General features: G+C 45.5%; 1 protein-coding gene across 1 annotated transcript; it reads left to right on the forward strand.

The window, feature by feature from the left end:
* Positions 1–473: 473 nt before the first annotated feature.
* On the forward strand, positions 474–10,494 carry C12H19orf12 (chromosome 12 C19orf12 homolog). Its single transcript, XM_014882255.2, has 4 exons — positions 474–650; positions 2,609–2,715; positions 7,011–7,187; positions 9,440–10,494. The coding sequence occupies exons 2-4, from the start codon at positions 2,688–2,690 to the stop codon at positions 9,700–9,702; spliced, it is 468 nt and encodes a 155-aa protein (XP_014737741.2). The 5' UTR covers positions 474–650; positions 2,609–2,687; the 3' UTR covers positions 9,703–10,494.
* The last annotated feature ends 12,653 nt before the right edge of the window (positions 10,495–23,147 follow it).

Consider the following 23,147-nt stretch of genomic DNA (forward strand, 5'->3'; position numbering starts at 1 on the left):
CTACATACTCTAGTAAACAGCCTTGCTCCATCTTTCCTCAGAGTTCCCTTCGTGCACCAGAAGGTCACAGTGAGATCACCCCAAAGCTGCTCTTCTCCAGGCTCAGCAGCCCCAACCCTCGCCACCCTTCCCCGCACGACAGGAGGAGAGGCTGTCCCTCGCTCTGAGCCCCGCGGTGCGTGCTCCGGGCCCGGCACAGTGTGTGACACACACAGCACAGAGTGTGACACCCCGCACAGCGTGTGACACCCCGCACAGAGTGTGCAATACCGCACAGCGTGTGACACACAGCACAGTGTGTGCAATACCGCACAGTGTGTGACACCCCGCACAGTGTGACACCCCGCACAGCGTGTGCCACCCTGCACAGAGTGTGCAATACCGCACACCGTGTGCCACCCCGCACACCGCCGAGCGCACTCGGGCCGTGCGGGGCTGCGGGGGCGGGCGGAGCCGGCGGCGGAGCAGGCGCGGAGGGAGGGCCCGAGGCCGAGAGAGCGGGCAGCGCTGCCCAGGCCCAGCGCTCGGCGGAGCTGAGGCCGGGTCGGGTCGGGTCGGGCCGGGCCGGGCCGGGCGCTGCGCGGGTCCCTCCTCCGGTGCCACCGCTGTTTCCTGGCCGGCCTGTGGAGAGCCGAGCGCTGCCGGCGGAGGTAGGCGGGGAGGGGAGGAGGGGATGAAGGGCGCGGCGCTGGCTCTGGCTCTGGCTCTGCCCGTGAGGGCCGCCCTCCCCGGGCACAGCCGTGGCCCGCGGGGTTCGCGCTGAGCCCCGGGCAGGGAGCGCCGGGGGAGCCGCGCCAGCCCCTGCGGCCCGGCCCGGACCTGGGGCCGGGCATCAGTGCTGCGCTAGTGCCCCTAAAAACCTCCAGGCCCCGCTGAACCCCCCGTGTGCTGCACGGAATCCCCGAGTCATTATGGGGGGAAGGGAGCTCTGAGATCATCCAGCCCCACCCGCCTGCCAGGCAGGGCACCCCGAGCAGGTGACACAGGAGCGCGGTTAGGTGGGCTTGGAAGGAACATCCCAGTCCTCATTTCTGCAAGTCCCATTGCGGCTGGAGCAATGCTTCAGCAGTAGTAAACCTGAAATCGACAGGAAAACAAATAAAGAAATAGCTATAGTGTAATTGAATCTCTATTTTAGAGGATTTATAATTACATTTTATGCTCAGCCTATTTTAGTCATAACATTTTAAATAAATTTTAAAACATTCAGAACATGTTGACTAATTTTAATGAGATGACGTTTTATGTTTTTGCACTGAGTCAGGGGAAACATCTTTAATTTTCAGGCTTAGTTCAGATTTTCAAGATATCACCGCTGTGTGTTGTGCTAAATACCTCTACAAGGAAACCACTCTGCTGGGAATAAATAGATTTGAAAAAATTCATGTAAATACCTCTACAACCACTCGCTATTTGTGTTTCTGAGTGTCACTCTTTCCTCTTTCTAAACTGAAAGTGATTATTGGCTTCAGTATCAGCCAGCTCATGAAAGCAACCTGTAACTTTGTTTAATACAGCCTTCCAAATGGAGAAACTGGCTAGGAAACGGTGGGGGGAATCACTCAGTTTATAATTAGAAGGACAATGAACAGGTCTATAAAAATTCAAGGGCGGAAGGAGTGACGGCCAGTCTTTCACAGATGCTTTGTAATTTAGCAGACCAGGTAGGCTGGGTATCCTAAGTGCCTAGGCAGGTTAGTTGCCAAATTTCCTTTTATCTCAGTGGAATGAGATCATTCCCATTGAATACTTACTTGCATTTTCAGGCATCTAAGAACCTTGTAAAATCAGCTTCTAGGTCCCTAGAAGTAGTTTGCTCATCTAATGAGTAAATTTGCTACCTCTTGTGTTAAATAAATCAATCAAGTGTTTTGATTATATTATATGCTTTGATAAATAAACAGAAGAAGAGCAATGCTATTAAGGTTTCAGTTCTTGCAAAACAATATCAAAATGCTCTTTTATGCATTTCAATTGATTTCAGGTTGTCAAGCAAATACAAGCGTTTGTTACCATGTCCTCATATAATTGAAACTAAAAGAAATCTGAGTAAATATATAGTCAGTAACAAATTATTACAGTAAGTATCTGTAGATACGGTGAATCCTCATGCTTAGGAAAGAGTACCAAATGCTGAGGTGAGAATGGCAGTAAGCATATTTTAACCGTTATGCCACAAAGCAGGAGTCAACTCGTTCTTAGCAAAGTCAAAGAAAATTGCAAATGTAGAGCAGGTTCAAAACTGGTATATTTACTGGATGCTGATGCATGATTTATATCAGACAGACCACCTGCTTTGTGGGTTTCAAGTACCAGACCAGGCTCTGAAGGTAGGATTTTCAAAAAGTAATGATTTAGGAGCCAGGTGCTACTCATGCTTACAGGATGTGTATGAACCAGTGATGAGATCGTCCTCTTTTGCAGATGGAAATATCTTGAGTCCTTGTCTGTCCACCAGCTGTTATTGAAATAATTGATGGACTTCTAGCCTATTTAATTTAATTAATGACATCTTCTTGCACACTGTTGTTTGTGAAGTTGTGTTCTTTAGTCTGTCTCAGTGTCTGAGTACCTTGTTTCAGTGCTGTTCTCTTATTTCTTGTGAAAGGCTGCAGTACATACAGAGCTTGTTGCTGTACAGTTGAGACAGAAGAAGTTGTCACCTCACATTCTTGTTCATCACCACAATGTCCACGATGATAGAGACAGCTGCAGGTAAGAGGACTTAGCTCTGTATCATCCTGGGCTGGTGGGTTTGTGGTGTCTGTGTGGGTGGGTTTTTGTGCTGTGTATGTGCACAGAGATGTTTGCTCAGTTACCTCAGTGAAAAGCTGTAAGGAGTGGTGAGGACAGCTCGATGGTGGGGCAGGCTGGGTGCTGATGAGAATGTTTCCTGTGGGGACATTTGGGAAGAGGCTCATTTTTCTCTAAGTGGGATAGTGAGCACAGGGATAAAAGGGCTTTTGCTTGTCTGAAGTCATCATTTGGTGAAGGGGGAAGTAGGGTGATGAGATAGGAATGTGAATCTGCAAAGAGCTGAAATGAAGTGCACACCACAGAGTTACCTGAGGACCCTCTTCAATTATTTATATTAGCAGGACTTTCAATGAGTTGGGTATGATGTTGTTGTTTTAATTCTTTCTATGGCATTTTTCTTCTTAAGAAAACCTGCTGGTTGTAGGTCCAAAGTTGAGATGTAAAATGATCTTACCATTCCCTTTGGTTAGGGAGAGCAGGATCATTGCTCACTTTGTTCCCCTGTCCATAGGGTGAAAGTAAGGGAGGGAGCATCAACTGAAGTACAGAATCTGACTTTGGATGAGTATCTGGGGAGACTTCAAAGACACAAGGAGATGTACATCTTTGTGGTCTCCCCAAAAGAACTGTCTATTGCAGTTCAAACTGCTGTTGACGTGCAGTAGCACAGAAACATTGCACAACAAAGCTTGGTTTCTCAGCAACTTCATGTTCTAGAACTCTTGGGTTTGGTTTTTTCCTTGAGTTGAAGATTCTTGGTACCCTGTGAAGCCAGTAGGAGCTGTGGGGACTTAGCACCTTTGAAAACTGCGCACAATTTTAGGGATTTTGACATTTCTATCTCTTCATTAGACCAAATCCAGTATTTTACAGTCCTGGTGTTTCCTAATGTCTGGGTGAATTCAGTAGGGATTTGCTAGAATCAAAATGCACATTAAGTTACTTGTCAGTTACATCATCAGAGCTTATAAATGTTTTTGGCTATCATGTGTTTGTACCTCTAATACACAAAGTTACAGCTCCTTCTGTGCTATTCTGGGGTAGGATCCTTGCTCCTTTGTAGCACCACTGGCATTTTGCAATGTGCCTAATGTCCTCTTCTGCTTGCTTGTGAATCTGATTTGTAGGTTGATGTAAGATGCAACTTTGTGCTCCACATTCTTGCAGTTGGCTTCTTAGAGACATTACCAGTCTGTGAGGTGTTAGAGGTTTGCAGCTGCAGAGCTTTATAAGCCCTTTTGTTTGATTTTCTGAGTGAGCTGGCTGGCTGCTGACAGTTCTTTAGTTGGTTTTTTCGGTGGGGGCTGCTTATCCTAATAGCAGGTTAAATGCTATTGTGGTGTCTCTGTGCTGCAACTTGTTAGTGTAGTGTTAAAATATCCTTTAAAGGCCTGTGGTGTGTGGCTAAATAAATACCTGCTCACTGAAAATTGCCTGATTGATCGTCTTGATTCTTAATTGGAACCTAATTGAATTTTTTTTCAAGGAATTCACAATTCTGTGTGCCAAATGTAGGAATCTGGGATTACTTTACATGTTAGGGCATGATATATGTTTCAGTGGCTCCCACTTGTGCTCTGTACGTACAGTTTAAAAAAAAAACCCTCGTATGTGCTGTGCCTCAGGTACTGTGTTCACTGATGTTCTCTGCAGGACTTAAATTATCGTAAATATGACAAGAGATCGTAGAAATACTTGTAAGAGTTTAGAGAAAATGAGTGCTCCTCATAAAGTCTTTGAGAGTTTTGAGTGTGATGCTCACTTCCAGAATTAAGCAGGAACCACTCTGCTATGCCAAGAGCCTTGTTCAGTCAAGCCAAAAAAGCCCAAATAAATGTTAATTTTGAAAGTGGAAGTTTCCTTTGGGGAAGTTGTGAGGGGAATGAGATAGTCAGTAATTTGGTATGGAGAAACTACTTTCAGTTTCTTGAGTCCCAGAAAGTTTCTGCTTTATCTTGAGGGTGACTAGTAAGTTACAAATTTGCTTGCCACAGATTAATAATTCATACACTGCCAGACAACAGTGTGGTTACTATGTTCATTATGGTCTGGCTATTTTTTAACTTCAGGTCAACTGCACTTTGAAGCTAGTTATTAAAGATATATTTGCTTACCCAGAGAAACCAGGGGTAGGTGGTTACCTTTGCACTGTGTCACGTTTGCCAGGATGCTAATGCAGGTGATTTTGGGCACACAGCTTTAACCCAGTGCAGGAACCTCATGCTTCAGCTGTGGGCATGGCTGCTCATACAACATCATTTCACATCTGTCACAGTTAGACTGCTGTAGGAAATTGTAGCACTCCCTCAGTTTGAGGGGGCAAAGCTGATTATCTTACTTATCAGTGAGCCCTGTGTTGTCGCCTCTTCAACTTGTGTTGTCCCACCCGTGCTGCAGAGCCTTCATACTGGAGGGCTTCGTGTGAGACATTCACTGAATTTAGCCCAGAGAGAAGATGCAAGTTGTTTTCAGCACATTGGGTTAGTCCAAGGACATGCCACGGAGCTGAAACACGAGCACAAATCGGTGTCTGAGAGGAGGGAGTGAATCCTGCAGCACCTCAGACTCCTCAGGGCTGCTATGAATGTCACTGAGTGGAAAGCTGCTCACCTTTTGTTAGAAAACAAAAAACAAACACTTAATTGTCTCACTTTCCATCATTCCCAGGCCTGGCAGTGGGAGCTGTACCAGTTGTATATTTTGGGGGTTTTTCCCTGCTGCTCTAGGACAGACAGAGCAGCCATTTGTTCATTACTTGGAGCTTGAGCCCTATTGAATGAGATAATATGTAACTCTAGAAGCAGAGTGTGTCACTCTGCTGTCCCTAACCAGCACTCACTGCTGTTCTGAGCCACTGCTGTGTCATCAGCCTGCCAAAAACCCAAAAGCAACAGTGGTAAAATGATGAACTTGGATGTTTTCTTTAGACTGGCACAAAGATGAATGAAGTAGTGAGAGAAATCAACTATTTGATGAATTTCCTACTGTGCCTCTTTGCAGCTATGGAGCATATGAGGTCCCTTCCCAAAACTCAGACTTTTGTTCAGTGTCAGCAGTGCTTGCATCCTGCAGTGGCATGGATGATTTGCAGTCAGCCATTTTAGTGGAAAAGAAAGCTTTCTCTTTGGAGTAGTTAATCTTTAATATGAAAAATAGTGTGATACCACTCCACTTTCACTTTGCACTGAGATCTATTCAGGAAAAACTCTAAAACAGGTTGGCTTGGGCTGAGAAAGTATTACACACATACTGAGATAAGAGATATTCTTGGGGCTGGAAAAAACCCAAATTCTCATCTATTCCATAGTGCTGATATTACATGTGCAACAAGAAATCTGCAACTTGTATATATGTGATTATATTTTTAATCTTATTGGATACTTTTTTGTTTGTTTTTAATTATCCCTGGAAGCCCTTTCCTCAGCTGGTGTGCATAGTTATTATGCATTTCCCACTTTTTAGTGGGAACTACTTATGTAATGAGCAGCAGCAGGAAGTGAATGAGGTGAAGTTTCGGTCTCAGAGTGTTGTTCTCAGGGACAGGTCTCTGTCCCTTCCTGAGGACATGATAGCATTTTGCAAGCTGGGGTCCTGTGTCTCTGCTTCCTCCTATATGAGACTCTTCTGGCACCTCTGCTGAGTCCTGACTGCTTTATCCATCCACCCCTATATGTCAGATGGCCTGACTGCAGAGCACCCCGAGCACTAAATGTACTGAGTCTCCTCCAGCACTTCCTCAGGGATTTCTTGGTTGCTATAGTGAGCCTCCTGCCTTCAGAAATCAGCATGGAAGTGTTTAAACATGTAACAAACCAGGAAGAACTGGTCTGTGTAAATAATTGACTGAATTGTGGTAAAAATTAGGACAATGAGATGATACCTGACAGATTTGTCAATTATAATCTGCTAGCTGTGGTAGAGTGAAGCTCTGTCTTTTTCCTGGAGATGTGTGTGATGCTGAACACATGAGAATTGCTCAGGCCAAAAAACTATGTACTGAAGAAATTGATACTGTAGAATCTCTGAATTTGTCATAAACCCATTTTGCCTGGTCTAACCTGAGATCTCTTTGGCAGTTTCAGTAACCTTCAGCAATTCCTGTAAAGGGGGTGGTTTTCAAAGAACCGAAAGAGAAAATAAATACTTCCTGTGTTTGTCATGGAACGCCAGGGTTTTGTTCTCCAGATTCATTTAGCAGCTGGGTTTAGTCTCGGTTGCAGCGGTCAAGAGAAAACCTAAAGCATCTTTTGCAGGGTTTGGAGTGGCCGAGATGCCGGTGCGTGCTGATGATGTGATGAAGCTGCTCAGCCACGTTGCCCAGGTGAAGGGCATGAAAGCTGCTGTGGCACACTCTGGCCGGGGAGCACTGCTGACAGGTGCATCAGCCTTTGTCGGGGGGATACTGGGAGGCCCACCTGGAATCGCTGTAGGTAAGTGTGCTTTGCTTCAGGAACAAGAGGGTGGCTGAATCCCTGAGTGGAGAAATGAGGAGCTCTGTGTAGCAGGTGTGGGTTGAAGGAAGGGGGCATTCAGAGTTGAGATTTCCTGCTGTGATGGGGAGTGAGGGTGAATAAGCCTTAACGTGGGGGCAGGATCATTTTCCAAATAGTCTTACTGAAAATGGTGCTTATTTCTGTATTTTAAAAGTTCCTGATATCCACGTCCTGATGAACTTGTTTTTTTTTTTCCCTCTGGGATTCATTATTTGCTTTTCTTCTTATTACGGAAAATTACAGGAAAGCCAAAGTCTAATAGTAAAGAATAAGCCAAAGTCTAATAGTAAAGAATTGTCTGTCCTCTGTAACTCTGGAATTAAGAGTTGTCTAGTTTGGAAGCTGCCTTGTCACTAAAGGCATGTGAGCCCTGGCCCTTGAATGTTGAGCAGCTGAATGTCCTGTGAGCAGTTGCAGGAATTTCACTGGCTTACTGATTCCGGAGTGAATTGCAGTGATCCTCCATCAGGTTGAGTTACAAAAACAAGCAAATAATTCGTGAGGAGTGATAACAGAAAATGCAAACTGAAGCTGTGTATTTACTCCTGTTACAGGTGCAAAGCTTAATTAATAGCCAGAATAGTATTTTGACAAATACATGACTGAAGTTATGAGGAACAAAGAAGAGAAATGAAGCTTTTGTAAGAAATTTGTAAGCTTAAAATCTGGAGTAAAGGTAATAATGTAAGTGGCCTCATTTTTGAGCGAGATGAAGAGAAATACTGAAGTTACTCTTGGATGTATTTTCTCTTTTAAGTGTTTGTTTAAGCTTTCATAGTGTCTCCCAGTCAATCTTGATGTTCTTCAGCCACTGAGGAAGGCACTGGAACAAGTATACCTATTACTTTATACTGAAAGTGTACAATAATAAGCATATATAATAAAAATAATAAGTACTAACCGAACTAAATTACAGTGCAACTAAATCATAACTCTAATTTAACTTTGAAAACTGCAAAGGTAAATAAGCCAGATAAGTTTAAGACAGTTAGAGAACCATTTACAATCAGGTGCACCTTCACTTGCTCAAACAGCCTGGATGAGTGTGGGACTGGGTGGCAGGGGTTGTCCCTTTGCTGCTTTGCACCAGGAATGTGGATGAGTTGCTTGCCATGTGCAGCATTGCTGGAGAAGCTTGCAGTCATCATGCTTCCCAAGGACTGCCTGCTCTGAGCAGGGTGGACTGTGGGTTTGTTGCTTGGGGGGAAAAGTGTGATCGTATAACAAATCTTGTCTCAATGGACGAGGAGCTTAGACATCAATACTTCTAGTGGCTTTTGCATTAAGTGCCCCTAAATCAGTTATTGATGTTCTCATAAAAGTCCCTTGAAAATGAATTCAGCCATCGTAGGCTTTCAAGTATTTCTGTGGTATCATGGGAAAAATTGCTAACTAAGTAAAAGCTGCAAATTAAGAATTTTTGTCTAATGAAAAACTGCATCCCTGTGAGTGCATAGATGGCTTGTTAGGAACATCACTGGGGATGGCAGTTTAGGTTGCAGCGTCAGTTCTGCCACCTCTCCATTGTGAGGGTTCTTCCTCCTTCCCTCCCTCCCAGAGCCCTGTCGGGCTGCTGGGCTGGTTCCAGCCGCAGTCACATCAGCTGTAGATCCATCCCTGTGCTGTTACCTGATCACCTGGGACCTTCTACTTAGCCCAGCATGTCTTATCCACCCGGGGTGGGTGGGATGTGCATGTGATGGATGAAAGCCTGAATGTGTCTAATGGCTTTGGTCTCTGAGCACCTGGGCTAGGCTTCATGTGTGTAGGAGGCTGCAGTGAGTGACTCTTAAAGAAGCAGAAAGCTTTGATCAATCTGGGAGTGTCTAGTAAGAGATTGTGACACTTGTAAGGCAGTCGTTGGTCTGGTGTTTCCCTTGGGCAAGGTTTTATTTAGTAGTAGAGCTTACCCTAAGGGAGTGTCCCAGGTAATATTTTGTTTCTGGTTTCTAGCTTGAAGCTATTGTTGATTGTATAAAGGATTTCCTTGTGATTGCTGTGGATATAAAGAGTTTTTAAAATCATTTTTGGTGCCTTGAATGTCATGTATAAATCCAGTTAAAGCAGACACAGATACAACTCTGTGTTGATTTCTAATGAAGGTGGGAACATTGTTGGTGAAGGCTGTGGATAGAATTTCAGGCTTTAACATTGACTGGTAAAGACTAATGATTCTCTGTCTTTCCTAGGAGGAGCAGTGGGTGGATTGATTGGATGGATAACTTCTGGACAGTTCAAGTCAGTCCCTCAGATTTTAGTGGAATTGCCTGCTGCTGAGAAGCAGAAACTCTGTGCTGAAGCCATGGTTGTTGTCAAGAACATACACTGGACTGATGCTGCTCAGCTGATTGCTCTTGTAATGTCAAATTCTTCTCTCAGGGACAAGCTGTTAGGAGTTCTGACCACTTACCTTACCAATGAGCTAAAAGCACAAATAAAATATGGAGAATAATCCTCTACACAGCAGGCTTTTTATGCTGGAATGAATTTTACTCCCATAGCTGTGAATCTTTAGCACAACAATTACTAGCTATCAATACTAATTATAAATATATGCTAATCTTAATAATTTTGGGGTATTCCGTTTTGGCATTTTTAAATTTTTATTATCATTTTTGATTGGTGTGGATTTGTAAAGATACTGTTAGATCACTGCATTATCCTGACACTGACTTGCTATGTAATTTTGGATTGCCTGCCCTAGGACTAATTCAAATTGCTGAAGGGAATCATGATGCTCTTAGGCTGATGTGTCACTTGTGAAAATTTTCAAAGTCATTTTGTTTTGTTTAGGAGACTTGACTCCGTTTGTTTAAGTGCTTTAATTTTTTCCCCTGTGATTGACATGTAAGGTGCCAAAGTAGCTGGGGCACTTTGAAGAATTTTACCTGTTGTTTGTTTTCAGCCCTGGGAAGGAAAGTTTTATAAGGAAGTACATTACTGTGAACTCAAAGGACTCAATCCATACTTTGTCACATTTTTATTGTAATTTTTGAGTTTTCTTTTTATGTAAGAAGTGAAGCAAATACTTAAGATTTCAAATATCAGGAAAATAAACTGTGAACATTTTCAATTTTCACTAGGTTCCTGTGCCCTAGAATGGGAGGGTGTGGCAAGCATTAAAAGAATGGGGAGCTGAATCAGTTTTATATTAGCCCCAGGATTAACGTTGTCATTTCAGCATTGTTTTCTTGACTGAGTCTGTACAGCTGGTCCTCTGTTTTCATTAAAATATTCCTAAGAAGCCTCATAGTGATCTGTGTGTTGCTTTAAATTAAATGAACTCTTTAAGAACTCAGGCAGGCCTGTGGTGGGCAGCCAGCAGTTGGCAGCAGCAGCGCTGTGGGGTGGGGTGATGTGCCAGCTGCATTATTACTGGAAGTACCAAATGCTGTGGTGCTGAATGTCCCAGCCAGTTGTTCACATTTCAAGGCACTCCTAAGACAAGTTTGTCGGTAGAAAAATGTACAGGTGTGCCTTCTTTTTATGTAAAGGCAAGTGAAACTGTTTTAACAAGTTCATTTCTTAATGAAAAAATAAAATAAAGATCTCTCTCCATGTGTATGATGAGGTTTCTATAAGTTAAGGTTTAAATGGTAAAGCTTTAAACTCAGAAGCTGCTGTTGTATGCATTTGATTAATTTACTTCTGCAGGTACCATTTGCTTTTGATAAATACAGTGGAGTGCAGCACAGTGATTGTTCTCAGCATTTGATAACACTTTTTCATTGATGTGAAAAGGAGATGGAAATGAATGTTAAGTGGGCACTCCTTACCTTGTCAGAGTTTCATAATGCCAAGCCTGAAATCAGTGGGGTTTCAGTTTCGTTTGCAGATTACACACACTGCAACTTTTAAAAGATTTTTTAAATGGTAGCCATTTTAAAATACTATTTTTATGAATCTAGTTGTTTTTATTTGCAATTTTCTGGTTATTTCACAGATTAAATTCAGTCTTTGTAAAACAACACACTGCTAGCAGTGGCAGATGATTGAATGATCCAGTGGGATGGAGTTGGCATCCTATGCTCAGCTGTTCAAACCCAGAATGATCAGAGCTGAAAATTGATTGTAAAGCAGGCATAGGAAAAATGGGGGTTCCAGTTCATCTGTAATAGTATTTAGTATTTAAACAGACCTTTACAAGTTTCAGTGGTTTCAAACATCAATATCATGACCCCCGTTTTACAGGTATTCATAAATTTGGGCCCAAACATAGGTAGTGAATTGATTTTTATCCCTTTTCAGTGTAATAGATGTGGATGCAATTCAGATCATTTTACTCTGATCTTCTGCTCTCCTGTGGTACTCTAATAGTATTCTTTGAAATGCTTTTTATTAAAACCATAGAAATTGTAAACCAATTAGAACTACACTCTTAGCCTTCACTGTGGTGTAATAGGGGCATGTGGCATATGGATGTCAGCAGAATTTGGTCCAAGTAGTTCAGAGTTTACACACCAGTCCCAGCTTATATCAAACCCCACTGCTGCTGAGCTCCTGAGAAGCTTTGTGCCACAGAGGAGCACGCTCAGTCATGACAATAAATTTAGCTTTCTATAGGTTTTCAGATGTAGAACCAGAAGAAAAGAATTGAATTCTGTTCATTCTCTGTATCTTCATTTAACAGGTTTGATGCTCTTGGAGCTCCCTGGAAGGTGGCAGGGACCTGTTTTCAAAGAGGTAGCATTAGGTTTGAGGACTGGTCTGAAACACATTTCACTGCTGGCAATGGAAGAACAGAAATGAGCTCAAGTGCTCATCTCATCTGAGTTTGGACATAAGAGAATTAGGAAATGACCACTCCTGATGGACAACCTGATATTTACTGAGGGAAAATGAGCATGGCAACCACAAGATGTTTGTGTTTCAGTGGTTTGTGACAGTTTATATTGCTGGATGCTGCAGGAAGAGAAATTTGTACCTTTAGTGCTCTGACTGCAGCCCCATGCTGTCATATCGAGGTCACCATGATATTTGGTCTGTAGCCTTAAGTGGGAATTTGGGTGAGTTAAAAACACCCTTCAGCAGATTTGATCATCCAAGGGAGAAGAGCAGCTGCACCAGGGTGTTTTAATATCCATCTGTTGCTGTTCTTTGGTAGAGACATGGCTGTCCACCACTGCATCCCTTGTTGGTGTTGGAAATAGCCACAGGCGAGGGATGGCATCTTCTGAAATCCATTCCAGCTGCATAATGTCCAGGCTGAGTGTGAGGCACTGCCATTGCCTAGGAAACGAGGTAGGACAGTGCCAGCAGTTTTGGGAAGCAGCTGAAAGAGTCACTATGGGGAGATGTACATGTTTATATAAAGAAACCATCTGTGATGCTGGTTATTAACCTGGTTTGGTTGTAGATGTGACAGAATCAAGCTAGGTTCCCTGGCAGATGGTGTATTTTTAGTTAAAAAGTCTCTTTTTTTATTTGGGTTTTTTTAAAGCTTTCTGATTTCAAAAATAGAAAGCAACATGAATTGTTCTGTTAGCAAGGACAGGGAATATACATGCTTTTTTAAAATGCAGTCTTGAATTCAGATACAGATTAGTAATTGAGATGTGCCATCTAGTGGCAATTAAATTAATTCTTAAACTCAGCCTCTCAAAGCTGCCTCAGTATCCGGATAACACTGTTAGTTACCTTTTTCTATGAAAAGTAAGGCTGCATTCTTTTTCTGCTCTTACTCTGTCAAATTTCTAGCTTTAGTGAATTTGTATTAGACTAAAAATATCAGCCCAGCTACAGACTAGACTAGAATTTATATGCATTCCCTGCAAGTTGGCTCTTTGGTGATTATCATATGTGAGCTGTGACAGCACAAATATTTACTGCAGCTGCATGTCACATTTAATTATAGTGAGAAAATACAGATTCAGGCAGAGGAGGGCAGTTTACTTCTTGATTACTGAAGGACTGGATTTTGTGAGCTGAGCAGCAGGCAGTTTGCAAAGGCAGATTGTCCACAGTGGGATTGGCAAGGCAGTGAGGAGTTTGTTACCTGGAGGGCTGCGTTTCTTTGTGCCCCACAAAGGATGTGGCTCTTGGCTCAGCCTATTCACGTCGTATTTGTCACATCACCTCTCACCTCTTAGGCAGTATGAAAAGTAGCAGGGGTTAGCATTCCATGGGCAGCTTTTCCAAGGACAGCCTCTGTGTTTGCCGGGCTGCATACCCGCACCTGCAGAGGGCTTTGCTGGGCAGAGCATTCCCAAAGGAGACAATTTCCTCTCTCCGGGAGGCTCCGAAGGAGCAGGAGGAGGTGCTGTGCAGCCATCTGTGCAGGCACACACACGTGTCCTTATCCTTCCCTGGTTACAGCTGCTGTGCCCTGGCAGCACTCTTGCCCTTCTCACAGGTCACAATTTACAGCTCCTGCCATAAGTGCCCCAGCAGGTGGGGTGGAATGAGTGCCATCACCTGCTCCCACTAACATCACCTCTTCAGGAGGAAACCCTGTGCTCCAGAGGGCTGCTGGGCCACGGTAGCTGCTCTTTTGAGGCACAATTCTGTTTAGCACACATGGCATAAAGCTATTTTATGTGTCCACATTTCTTTCAGATGACATCCCTCTGATGATTGCAACTCAGGAGATGAGCATGCCTTTTCTCACTTTGGCTGGTTTGTGGGAAATTAGGGCTACAAAACTCCCTAAAAGATATTTGGAAGGGGATTGTAATATTCAAAGTCATTAAGCAAATTGATTTTACAGAGCCATACTCTCTTGGCATACCTGCTCAGAGTGTCTGGCCAGGTTTGTTTGTGCACAACGTGGAGGACGAGTCAAATCCTCTTCATCTCTTGATTCTTCTTGATTGTCAATGACCAGTTAACTTTTTGGACAAATATTTTCTTTCCTTTAGGATATCTTTCATGTCCTACTGCTGCTGCCTTCCTGTGGGCCCCTTGGCCTGTTGAGCTGACAGGAGGGCTGGTGCACTGTCCTGCTGTCAGTGCAGGGTCTTGCTCAGGAGCTGCCTGTGCTGTGTTCTCACCAGTGGGCCTTCTGGGCTGGACAGCAGGAGTGAATCCTCTATTTAATGGAATTGCATCCCTCACTATCCATAGAGGCCTCTCTGTTAATTGTTCTGGTGCTTTCACATACACACACTTACAATCTCTTATTCCAAAATTAATATTCCTGTTAAAAACTATGCAGATTCACATGGAGATGAAATGTTCCCATTTTTTTGCTCGCAGAGTTGCAGCAGCTCCAGCAGGGCTCCCTGGTGGCACAGGGGCAGGCTCAGGGGTTTGATCCTGTGTAGCTGCAGTGGTAGGACCTGCTGAGCTCAGTCTCCATCAGCAGTTTGGCAGCACTGGTGAAGCCAGAGGATGTGAAAGCAATGCGTTTTTCCACCACCTAAAAGCTCTTACAGAGAAAGCAATAGCTTAGGCTGTCACTGCTTGATCAGCTGATGTATAACTCCAGACTAATTGAGTAGCAGCCTTTCAGCTGGGTTGGAAAGCTTTTAAAAAACCAAAGGCCTTTGCATTGAAGTGAACTAAAGCTATTAGCCCCTAATTAAAACACGAGGTTTCATCTTTACCTTTCTAGAGATCACAGAAATCTATGTATTTTTCAGGCTGTAAGCCAGAAATCAAACATTCATCATGTAATTGCAGTAAGTGTGGGCTAATACTTCTCATTAAGTGTGATTTATGAATTCCAGAAGAGCCTACGAGGTAAATATATAAAATTATTCTGAAGTCTGCAAAAATGAAGGTATTCATTTCTTTGGATGACTGTTCAGCAGGAAGAATTTAACGTGAACATGACAGCTTTACACATTCAGTACAGACACTGCATTTGGACACCTGAACATTTGCACTTCCCTCCGAGTCACTGCTGATCTTTCACCCGAGCTCACCCTTCAGCTGTCAGCTGGGAAAGCAGCATGGCTTTAAGGTAAGTCCATTCTGCTGGGCCTCAGAAGATTTATCACCTCCTCTGCTTGTTTGCTGGGTGACCTTGAGTAACTTCCCATCTAGATCCTGAATGTGCTTTTTGTTAAACACTTTGTAATCTATCAGTAGGAAATGATGTGTTACAGAAATGTGATAGCACTGTTCTGTAGCTAACCAATCTCTGATCCTGCAGTCAGGACATGAGCATCAAAGAAGGAATGTAATAAATGTTAATAGAGGTTCACAGCAATCAGGACAAAGAAGAAACTGCTAAGTTTTGAAATGTAGCTACTTTTTTAGTGGCAGATTTACACTGATGTTTGACCTTAACTAATTAGACCCTGTACAGGAGTGTCTAACAGGATGCAAATATTTTGTATTCCTTATTTCCTGCTCAGCTTCGGTAGGCAGGAGTGATTTAGGGTGAAATTAAATCTGTCCTACGCTCTGACATGCTGCTTTGGAGTAGAGCACTCTCAGATTACTTTGTACTTGTAATCTGAAGACAGAATGAAGGGTTTGTTATTTCTGCATCAGTCAGTAAGGTATAATGAATAATCTTTGTAATTTGGGTTCATTCTAAAAGCTCAAAAGCTCGAAGGTCTTATTTTTACCTCGCCCTGCTGCAGCTTCCTAAGCAGCTCCTTGTGCTGAGATATTAAGGCAAAATAATTGGAGAATCATCTCCTGAATATTTACAGAGATCTGAGGGCAGTGGGAGAGACCATGGAGCCAGTGCAGGTGTGTGTTTGGTCTCAGCTATACCTCCCCAGGTGCTGGCATTCCCTCACAGCTGGAGGAGAGCTGCCTCTCCTTACAAAGGGGGTAAAGCCTGCCCTAGGTGTAGGTAAGCTTATTCTTCTGATATTGGTATAGATTCCCAAAATTAGTTCTTGTTCTCACCCAGCTAACTGTCCAACGGATATTTCTTCTCTATTTCTGCCCTGTCCCTGGCAGACAATTCTGCTTGATACTAATGGAAGCTTTTTGCAAGAAAGAAGCCCAGGGCAGCTCTGATTTTTGACTGCTGTCTGCATTTACCCAAACCTCTCTGGTGCTACAAACCCTACTCTTTTGGGGCAAAAACGAGGGGGCCATCTCACTTCTCTACCTTGCTCTTCCAGGTGAATTTTAAGCCCTACGTAACAAGTTTTTCAATATCCTAAGTTAAAAACTTGCTCCCTTTTAGAGCAGTGAAAGATACAAAAGACACAAAATCTGAATGTAGTATTCGGGCTTGAGAGAGACAGGGTGCAAGAGCAAATTCTTGGTTACTCAACAAAGCAGGGGATAGGGCAAAACGGTCCAGAAAATAGTAGATTGAAGCAGAATACTTGCTGAAGTATCAGTAGGAATCAGCTGCTCTGTGCCCGTTTGAAAGCCACAATTCATGCAGCAGACTTTGACCAAGCTGCAGTTTATTAATGGCTTATGCAGGAACAAAGTCAGTAATAAAAGGCTAACGAGGGTGCTGCTGAGGAAGGCTCCTGGATCTGATTTTGCTGGCTTCCATAAGAGGGGCTCACGTGCTTTTTCCAGCCGTTCTCTCCAGGAATCTGTGTATAAAAATATTTGTTCCATAACCACAGCGAACAGCCTCCCATTGCCTGGCAGCCTCCTGCATACTTGAGGCTTTCTGCAGCCTGAAGTTTAACTCTGCAGGAGCCTGTGCTGGCGCTGAGTCTAATCCTAATTTCAGACTTTCGTGTCCTCGGCCCGGCCCCGTGGGACTGGGGCTGCTGACAATGGCACAGCACATCCCTGGTGAGTGCGGGGTGAAAATGAGCCTTCACATTGTGCCGCTAATGATAACAACCAGCGGGGACAATAAGGAGCACTCCTGTAGCGCTTTACGCCTTCAAAGTGCTCTGCCCTGACTAGCTAATTGAGCTGCCTTGTGACAAAGGTGTGTACTTGTGTTGTGCCTAATGTAACTGTGCTGAGTTGTTGTGCAGTAGATCACAATTGGATGGTGTCTGCAGATAGCAATCAGGAAATCAATTAATCAGCTGCTGCCTGCTCACACCCCAACAACCGAGCCAGCTTCAAAGCTGCCCCGCTCCCTTCGGTTAGCCTTGGCTTGTCTTTGGGAGCTCGGATATCCATGGAAAGCTGCACGTGCCAAGCATGGATGTGGGTGCAGTGTTCTATAGCAGCTCCTGTTCCAGCCACACCATCTCTCAACCCTGCCCGAGGATGCAATCCCGGTGCTCCTGAGTTAAACCGGGCACTGCTGGGCTTAGCCAAAGAGCCCCAGCTCTGTGCTGCTGCTGCTGTGTTCCAAATACAGCATCGTCAATGAAAGGGAAGGGAAAGGAAAGGCTCACACTGTGTTGTGTTGTGCTGTGCTGTGCTGCCCTGCCACAGCGAGGAATAGAGGGGATGCTCTGCTTTATCTGCAAGATCTCAGAACCTTACTGGGCAGCAAAGCCACCTTCCCACAGCACTCCAGAGCCTGCCAGCAGCTGCAAACATTGCCATGAGCCTGCAGTCAGCAGAACCCTGCGTGTTGGTAAGTTCCACCAGGAGGCTAACCCTGACTACACAGGGCTGACCTGTTTTCTCTCAGGAAGGAGCTTGAGGTCACCAGACTGATTTCTGAAAAGTTCAGCGCTCAGCAGTGAGTCAGAAGGCAACAAGAAGGTTAGGACAGATGGGAAAGGAAACCAAGAAGTAAATGTACTTAAGTCATTGAAGAAATCCACGTAGCAGCCAGATCTTGAATAGTCTGTGCAGCCTGCTTGTTCCACTGTTGTTTGTCCTTTTGGAGCCAAAGAGGGCATTGCAGAGCTGCGAAGGATACAGAGAAGAATAACACTGTGTGGGAGAGCACCTGTGTAAAGAGATATGGGCTGGTTTAAACTGTTCGACCTGGAAAAGGCACTAACGGGGGGAGATTTTGTCATAGCTGTGACTGGCACAGAAATGAATAGGAGGAACAGTGCTGTGGTACAGAAGGCAGGGTGCACCCCCTGAACTGGCAGAGGTGAGGGGAAATGCTTGTTCACACAGTGTGGCAGGGAATTGTGGCGCTAACTGGCACAGGATGCTCCAAGTGCCAAAACAAAAATATGTTCAGAAAGCGATTAGGCAGATTGAGAGTGAGGACTGGTCACACGGACCAGCCACTGCCTCCACAGGCTTCTCACCAGGCTGACAAGAGACAGCATTGCTCTGTAGCTGCCTCTTAGATGCTGTCCCTCATGATTTTGGGATAGGTGAACTCTGGCTCTGGGTTAGTAAGGCTGCTTTCATGTTCTCCCAATTCCTGCAGTGTTGTGCCAACACACATGCTACTGTGAGTAAAATACAGCATAAGAACTGCCAAAGCAATCTCATTCTGAAAAAAGCGTGGCATTTTTTGTGTTGTACAAAAGGGGTTTCCTGTGCTAGAGAAGACCTGCCCATTTGCCTTTGTGTCCTTTATTCTGCTCAGGAGTGGAGCCTTCCTCTCTCACTGCTTTCCCATGTACAAACAAGTGATTAAGCAGAGGGCCTGACCTCTCCTCGTCCCTCAGTTACTTCATGATTTCAAAATTGCAATATCAACTTAAAAATTAAACCAAATGCCTTTATTACTTGAACCACAGAAAAAATTGTCTTTAAGCCACCAGAACCCAAAGCCCTAGGCCATATCTTTAAAGGGGGAAATCTTTATTCACACCCTTTTAAAGTGGAAGTTGTATTAAGATATGATCATGCTATTGCTTTGTTTTTCAGGCTCTCTCTCTCTATATATATATTTTTTAATATACATTTTAAAACGTCCTTCTCTTCCCCTGTCTTGCTGTCATTCCTAAATCTGCAGTTAGGAACTCTGCAGCTCACAGAGGTGCCTGTTGTGCAGGGCTGGTACAGCTGGGAGGGAGGCCCTGCACGCTGCAGCCTCATCCCAGTGTAGCTGGATGGGCTGGCCCCAGGAAAATCCAGACTCCAGAGGCAAATTCTGGTGGGGAGGATGAGCAGGAGGAGAAAGTTCCAGTGCTCTGAGTGGGAGGCAGAGCTGTATTGGATGTGATGAGCCTCCAGAGAGCTGTTAAAACACATCTGCTCTGGAGCAGCCTGTCAAAGTGTGTGTCCAGGGTGCTGTGCTGCTTGGGCAATGACCAAGCTCTGCCAGCTTCCAGCACAGGACCCCTCCCCCATTTCCCAAGGGGAGCAGCATTTCCATTGCTGAGGGCTCCCCCATTCCTCATGCATTGCCCAGATGGTTCTCCTGAAGGGTGAGGGTGCTGAAATGGGGGGAAGCTCTGTGGAGCTCTAACTTGTAAGGTCTCAACCAACAAACTCATCCTTTTGGATCCCTTCAGTGCCACAGCCGTGGCTGGGCTTTGGCTGTTGAGCATCCCTGAGGAGGGAGGGAGGGAGGATGTCAGCTGGTGTGAGCCCAGCTCACCTCCTGATTGCTGAGTGTCTGCAGCTCTGCTGCTCCAGGGGCTGTCCTTAGGCTCCAGGGTGTGCTGTAAGGGCTGTCCCTGCTGCAGGGCTACACCAGCTGCATTCCAGATCCCCTTTTTAAGGAAGTAACAACCTCCACTGCTGTGCTATGGGGAGCAGCAGCAGCACTGCTAAGTCCTGAAGTAGCCGAGTGTGACAATCTCCATTTGTCATCCTCCCCAGATTAACAGCTCTTTGCCAGTGGATTTTGTAGAATCTCTCATCATTAAAGCTGTTTCCTTGCAGACAGATGGCTGCAGTGTGTGACACCCCGAGTGCCTGTGGGACCCAGCACAGGCAGAGGGGCTCGCTCAGCCCGCGGGGGCTGTGTGTGCCTCCAGCCTGGCGCTGCTGAATGAACAAATGCAGCTGCAGCTCACACCCTGCGGGACGGATGTGCTGACACCAGGCTGTCTCTGCTGAGCTGGGGAAGGCATGTGCCCTGCTGGAGCCCCAGCAGAAAGCTGTGCTGCAGAGCCCCAGCAGGGTTAGTGCACAGCATCTCTGTTCCCCGGGCTCTGCGGCCAGCTGTGGTTCGGAGTGTGGCAGGGAGAGCAGCTGGATCCTGCCAGGCCAGTCAGGAGCAGCCTGTCCCCAGGGAGGAGCCAGCCCTGCCCTGCTGTCCCCGGAGCTGAGCAGGGGAGGATGCTGTGAGCCCAGCCCCAGAGGCCGGCACTGGGTGCCTGGGCAGCAGGGCTGGCTCTCAGGGTATGCAAATCCTGCGGTGGCACATGAAAGATTCTGGGCTGTGAGCCCCACCTGGCTCTCAGAGGCTGCTCAAACACCAAACAGGTGGGCTCAAGGACATTTTGGGGAGGATCTAGAGACTCAGGTTAGTTGGCCTGGAACTTGCTGCTGAGCACTCATCAAGTCAGAGGCTCTGTCACAAGCCAGGAAGCTGTGACCTGGGTGCTGGTGGCTCTGGTTTGTGGGTTGGTTCTGGTTCTCACCCCACTTTTGGAGCTGTCTGAGCCATCTAAGGAGGGGCACTCCTGAAAGCACTCTGGAAATCCTTTTTATATGAAGCCAGTAAGGCTCTGATTTTACCTTATGTGTAACTCCTCCTGTAAATAGCGTGAGGTTTTTTCTTGTTGCTGTTAGAGGGAAAGAGGCCTGTCTGGCCTTGAGTTAATGTTTTTTTTTCCTTCTCAAATCCATTTTCCCATAGGTTGTCACCAAAACACAGTGTTTATGATTTAAGAAAAGGAGAGCTTGACCAAAGCTTAGCAATCCCTTGCTGCACGGGGCAGTCTGGGCAGGTAGCAGTCAGGTAGCAGGATGGCTGCTGGCAGCAGATGCTCTGCCCCAGGCTGTGTGCAACAGAAGGTGCTGCACAATAGAGCTTGGAGAAAGTAAAACCTTTTATCTAGATGCCCTCCTCCTTTTTCTCTCCCCTTCCTACAGTAACAGACTGGGGAGGTTGTGTACCTCGCTCTGGGCTGTGAACCCCTCCATAAGAGATTTACAGCAAACCTGCTCATTGCTGCTTTGTTTTTCCAGCCCTTACTGGAATTGAAGTCAAATGCCAGCTTGGGTGCTGCTCAGGGTTCACCAGCACCTCACACCACTTCCCTGCCTGCCTCCTCTCCTCCACCTGCAGCACAGGACTGCAGCCCTGGCTGTGTTTGGAGGTTTTATGAACAAGGTCACAGGCAGGAGAAGCTCCCTCCCATACACCTGCATGGCACTGGGGCTGTTCCTGCCTGGGACATGGAACATAAAGCAGAGCTGGCTGGTATTGCCCCTGCAGTGCTTTACACCCTGGTGTGCAGCCTGTGCTCCTCTCTGGCTGCCCTGGACACCATCTCCAGCAAGCAGGTCTGGGGCAAGGGTTTTCTACAGCTGTTTTGTGTCCACCATGGATAGGACAGCAGTGCAACATCTCCTTCCTGCCAGCACCATTCTTAAAGGTCCATGGCCTGGAGCAGAAAGAGTGAGAAACAGAAGCTTGTACTTTTCATTGAAGACATCACTTTTACAGCTCAGGAGCAGCTGGGACTGTGTGTATGCCTCAGTTCCTCCTCCAGATCAAAAATCCAGGCTGTGAGGAACATGAGAAACTGCCTTGCAGCAGTGGTGAGTTGGAAGAGGCTGTGACCTGTGGCAGAGCCAGAAATCGAGCTTGGATAGAAACTGAGTGAGTAACTGTGAGCAAGACTCGGTTGGAGCAGCTGGCTCACTCCTCCCTCCTGATGCTTGTGAGTGCTGAGTCAGCACCGTGCTGGGAGCTGGTGTGTGCCTGAGCTGTGCCTTGGCACAGCAGAACACACAGCTTTTCGTGAACCTTTTTGATCCTCTCGGTTTATCTGCAGAGCAAATCTCCCCATTACCTTCTCTTAAGCTTTCATGACTGGCTGCTGCACCAGTGCCATCCTCTTCCTCCCCTTCTAACCAACTTTGGTGTGCAATGGGGACACCTTCACCCTGCTGTGCCCTTTGGGCTGTGACACCTTCAGGCAGGGGTCACAAGAGGCAAGGAAGCTCTTTTGGCAAATGATCTCCATACTTCATGACCGGGAGCCCTTCAGGAGGATGCTGTGACCCCAAAACCCCTCCAGCCTGCAGATGTTTCCCAAGGTGAGCATTGAGGCTGCTGCTCTTCCTGGCCATGTGGGGCTGCAAACTGGAATGAATTTCTGCTAAGGCCTTTATTCAACTAAAATAGAAAAGAGCACAAACCATCAGGAAATGCCCTATTACTGCACTGGAGATAGAATCAGGCTGGAAAACTCCAGGCTGGACTGTAACAGCACACAGCCTGTGATTTAAAACCCATGTGTTCAGCAGGCCAGAAGCCAGGAGCCCCAGGCTCTAATCCCAGTGCTGAGCTCCACAACAGAACTTCAGGAAGTGGGGGAGAGGCTTTGTTTGAATTTCCCCATGTTTTCCTTGGCAGGATCCTTTTACATAGGTATTAAAAGTTTAAGAACTTCTTGGTTTCTTGGGGCTTCCAGTTGGTGGAAAGCGTGATGGCCCCAGAAATCATCAGCAGTGTGCACCGAAAAAAGGGGCTGGGTTGTTTTTGGTGGTTTGTTTGGCTTTTTCTGATTTTTTTTTTTTTCCCCTGCTGTGATTAAGAAACGCTCTTGCTCACCAAGAAGACATTCTTTAGAGTCGTGCCTGTCCCTCATTACAGCATAAAAGCAGTTCACAGGTCTTTTGGGCTGGCAACAGTAAGACCTTTGAACATACGAAGTAAGCTGATCTCTAATAGAACTAAGGATTAGGTTCAAAACTGCCATACATTTCTGATTGGATGCAGATTCAGCAGCTGGGCTATTTTTGGCTTGTGAACCACTCTAATGGCTGTTTATTTTTAAGGTCATTTTCTGTTTGCATAGCATGTACACCCTTCTGGTGGGTGGGAGGCATTGTAAAAACAATCACTGCTGTGCAGTTAGGAACTAAGCCTGGAGAGGGATGGAAAAAACAGAACTCAGTGTACTTATTGCTTTAAAGCCTAAAAACATCTGCTTAGGTCATAAGGTTTGTTGGCCCACTCTGAGCTGTGTCCCCACCGGAAAAACACCGTTCCAATGAACACAGACTACTGCAGGG

The sequence above is a fragment of the Sturnus vulgaris genome, chromosome 12 (assembly GCF_052056855.1).
Source record: "Sturnus vulgaris isolate bStuVul1 chromosome 12, bStuVul1.hap1, whole genome shotgun sequence".
NCBI classification, from domain to species: Eukaryota; Metazoa; Chordata; class Aves; order Passeriformes; family Sturnidae; genus Sturnus; species Sturnus vulgaris.

What these genes read in the sequence shown, in the direction of transcription:
- C12H19orf12 (XM_014882255.2), top strand. Translation starts at nt 2,688, where the DNA reads ATGTCCACGATGATAGAGACAGCTGCAG. An exon ending in GATGATAGAGACAGCTGCAG is followed by an intron (nt 2,716 to 7,010) that starts GTAAGAGGACTT and finishes CATCTTTTGCAG; the next exon opens with GGTTTGGAGTGGCCGAGATG. An exon ending in CCCACCTGGAATCGCTGTAG is followed by an intron (nt 7,188 to 9,439) that starts GTAAGTGTGCTT and finishes TGTCTTTCCTAG; the next exon opens with GAGGAGCAGTGGGTGGATTG.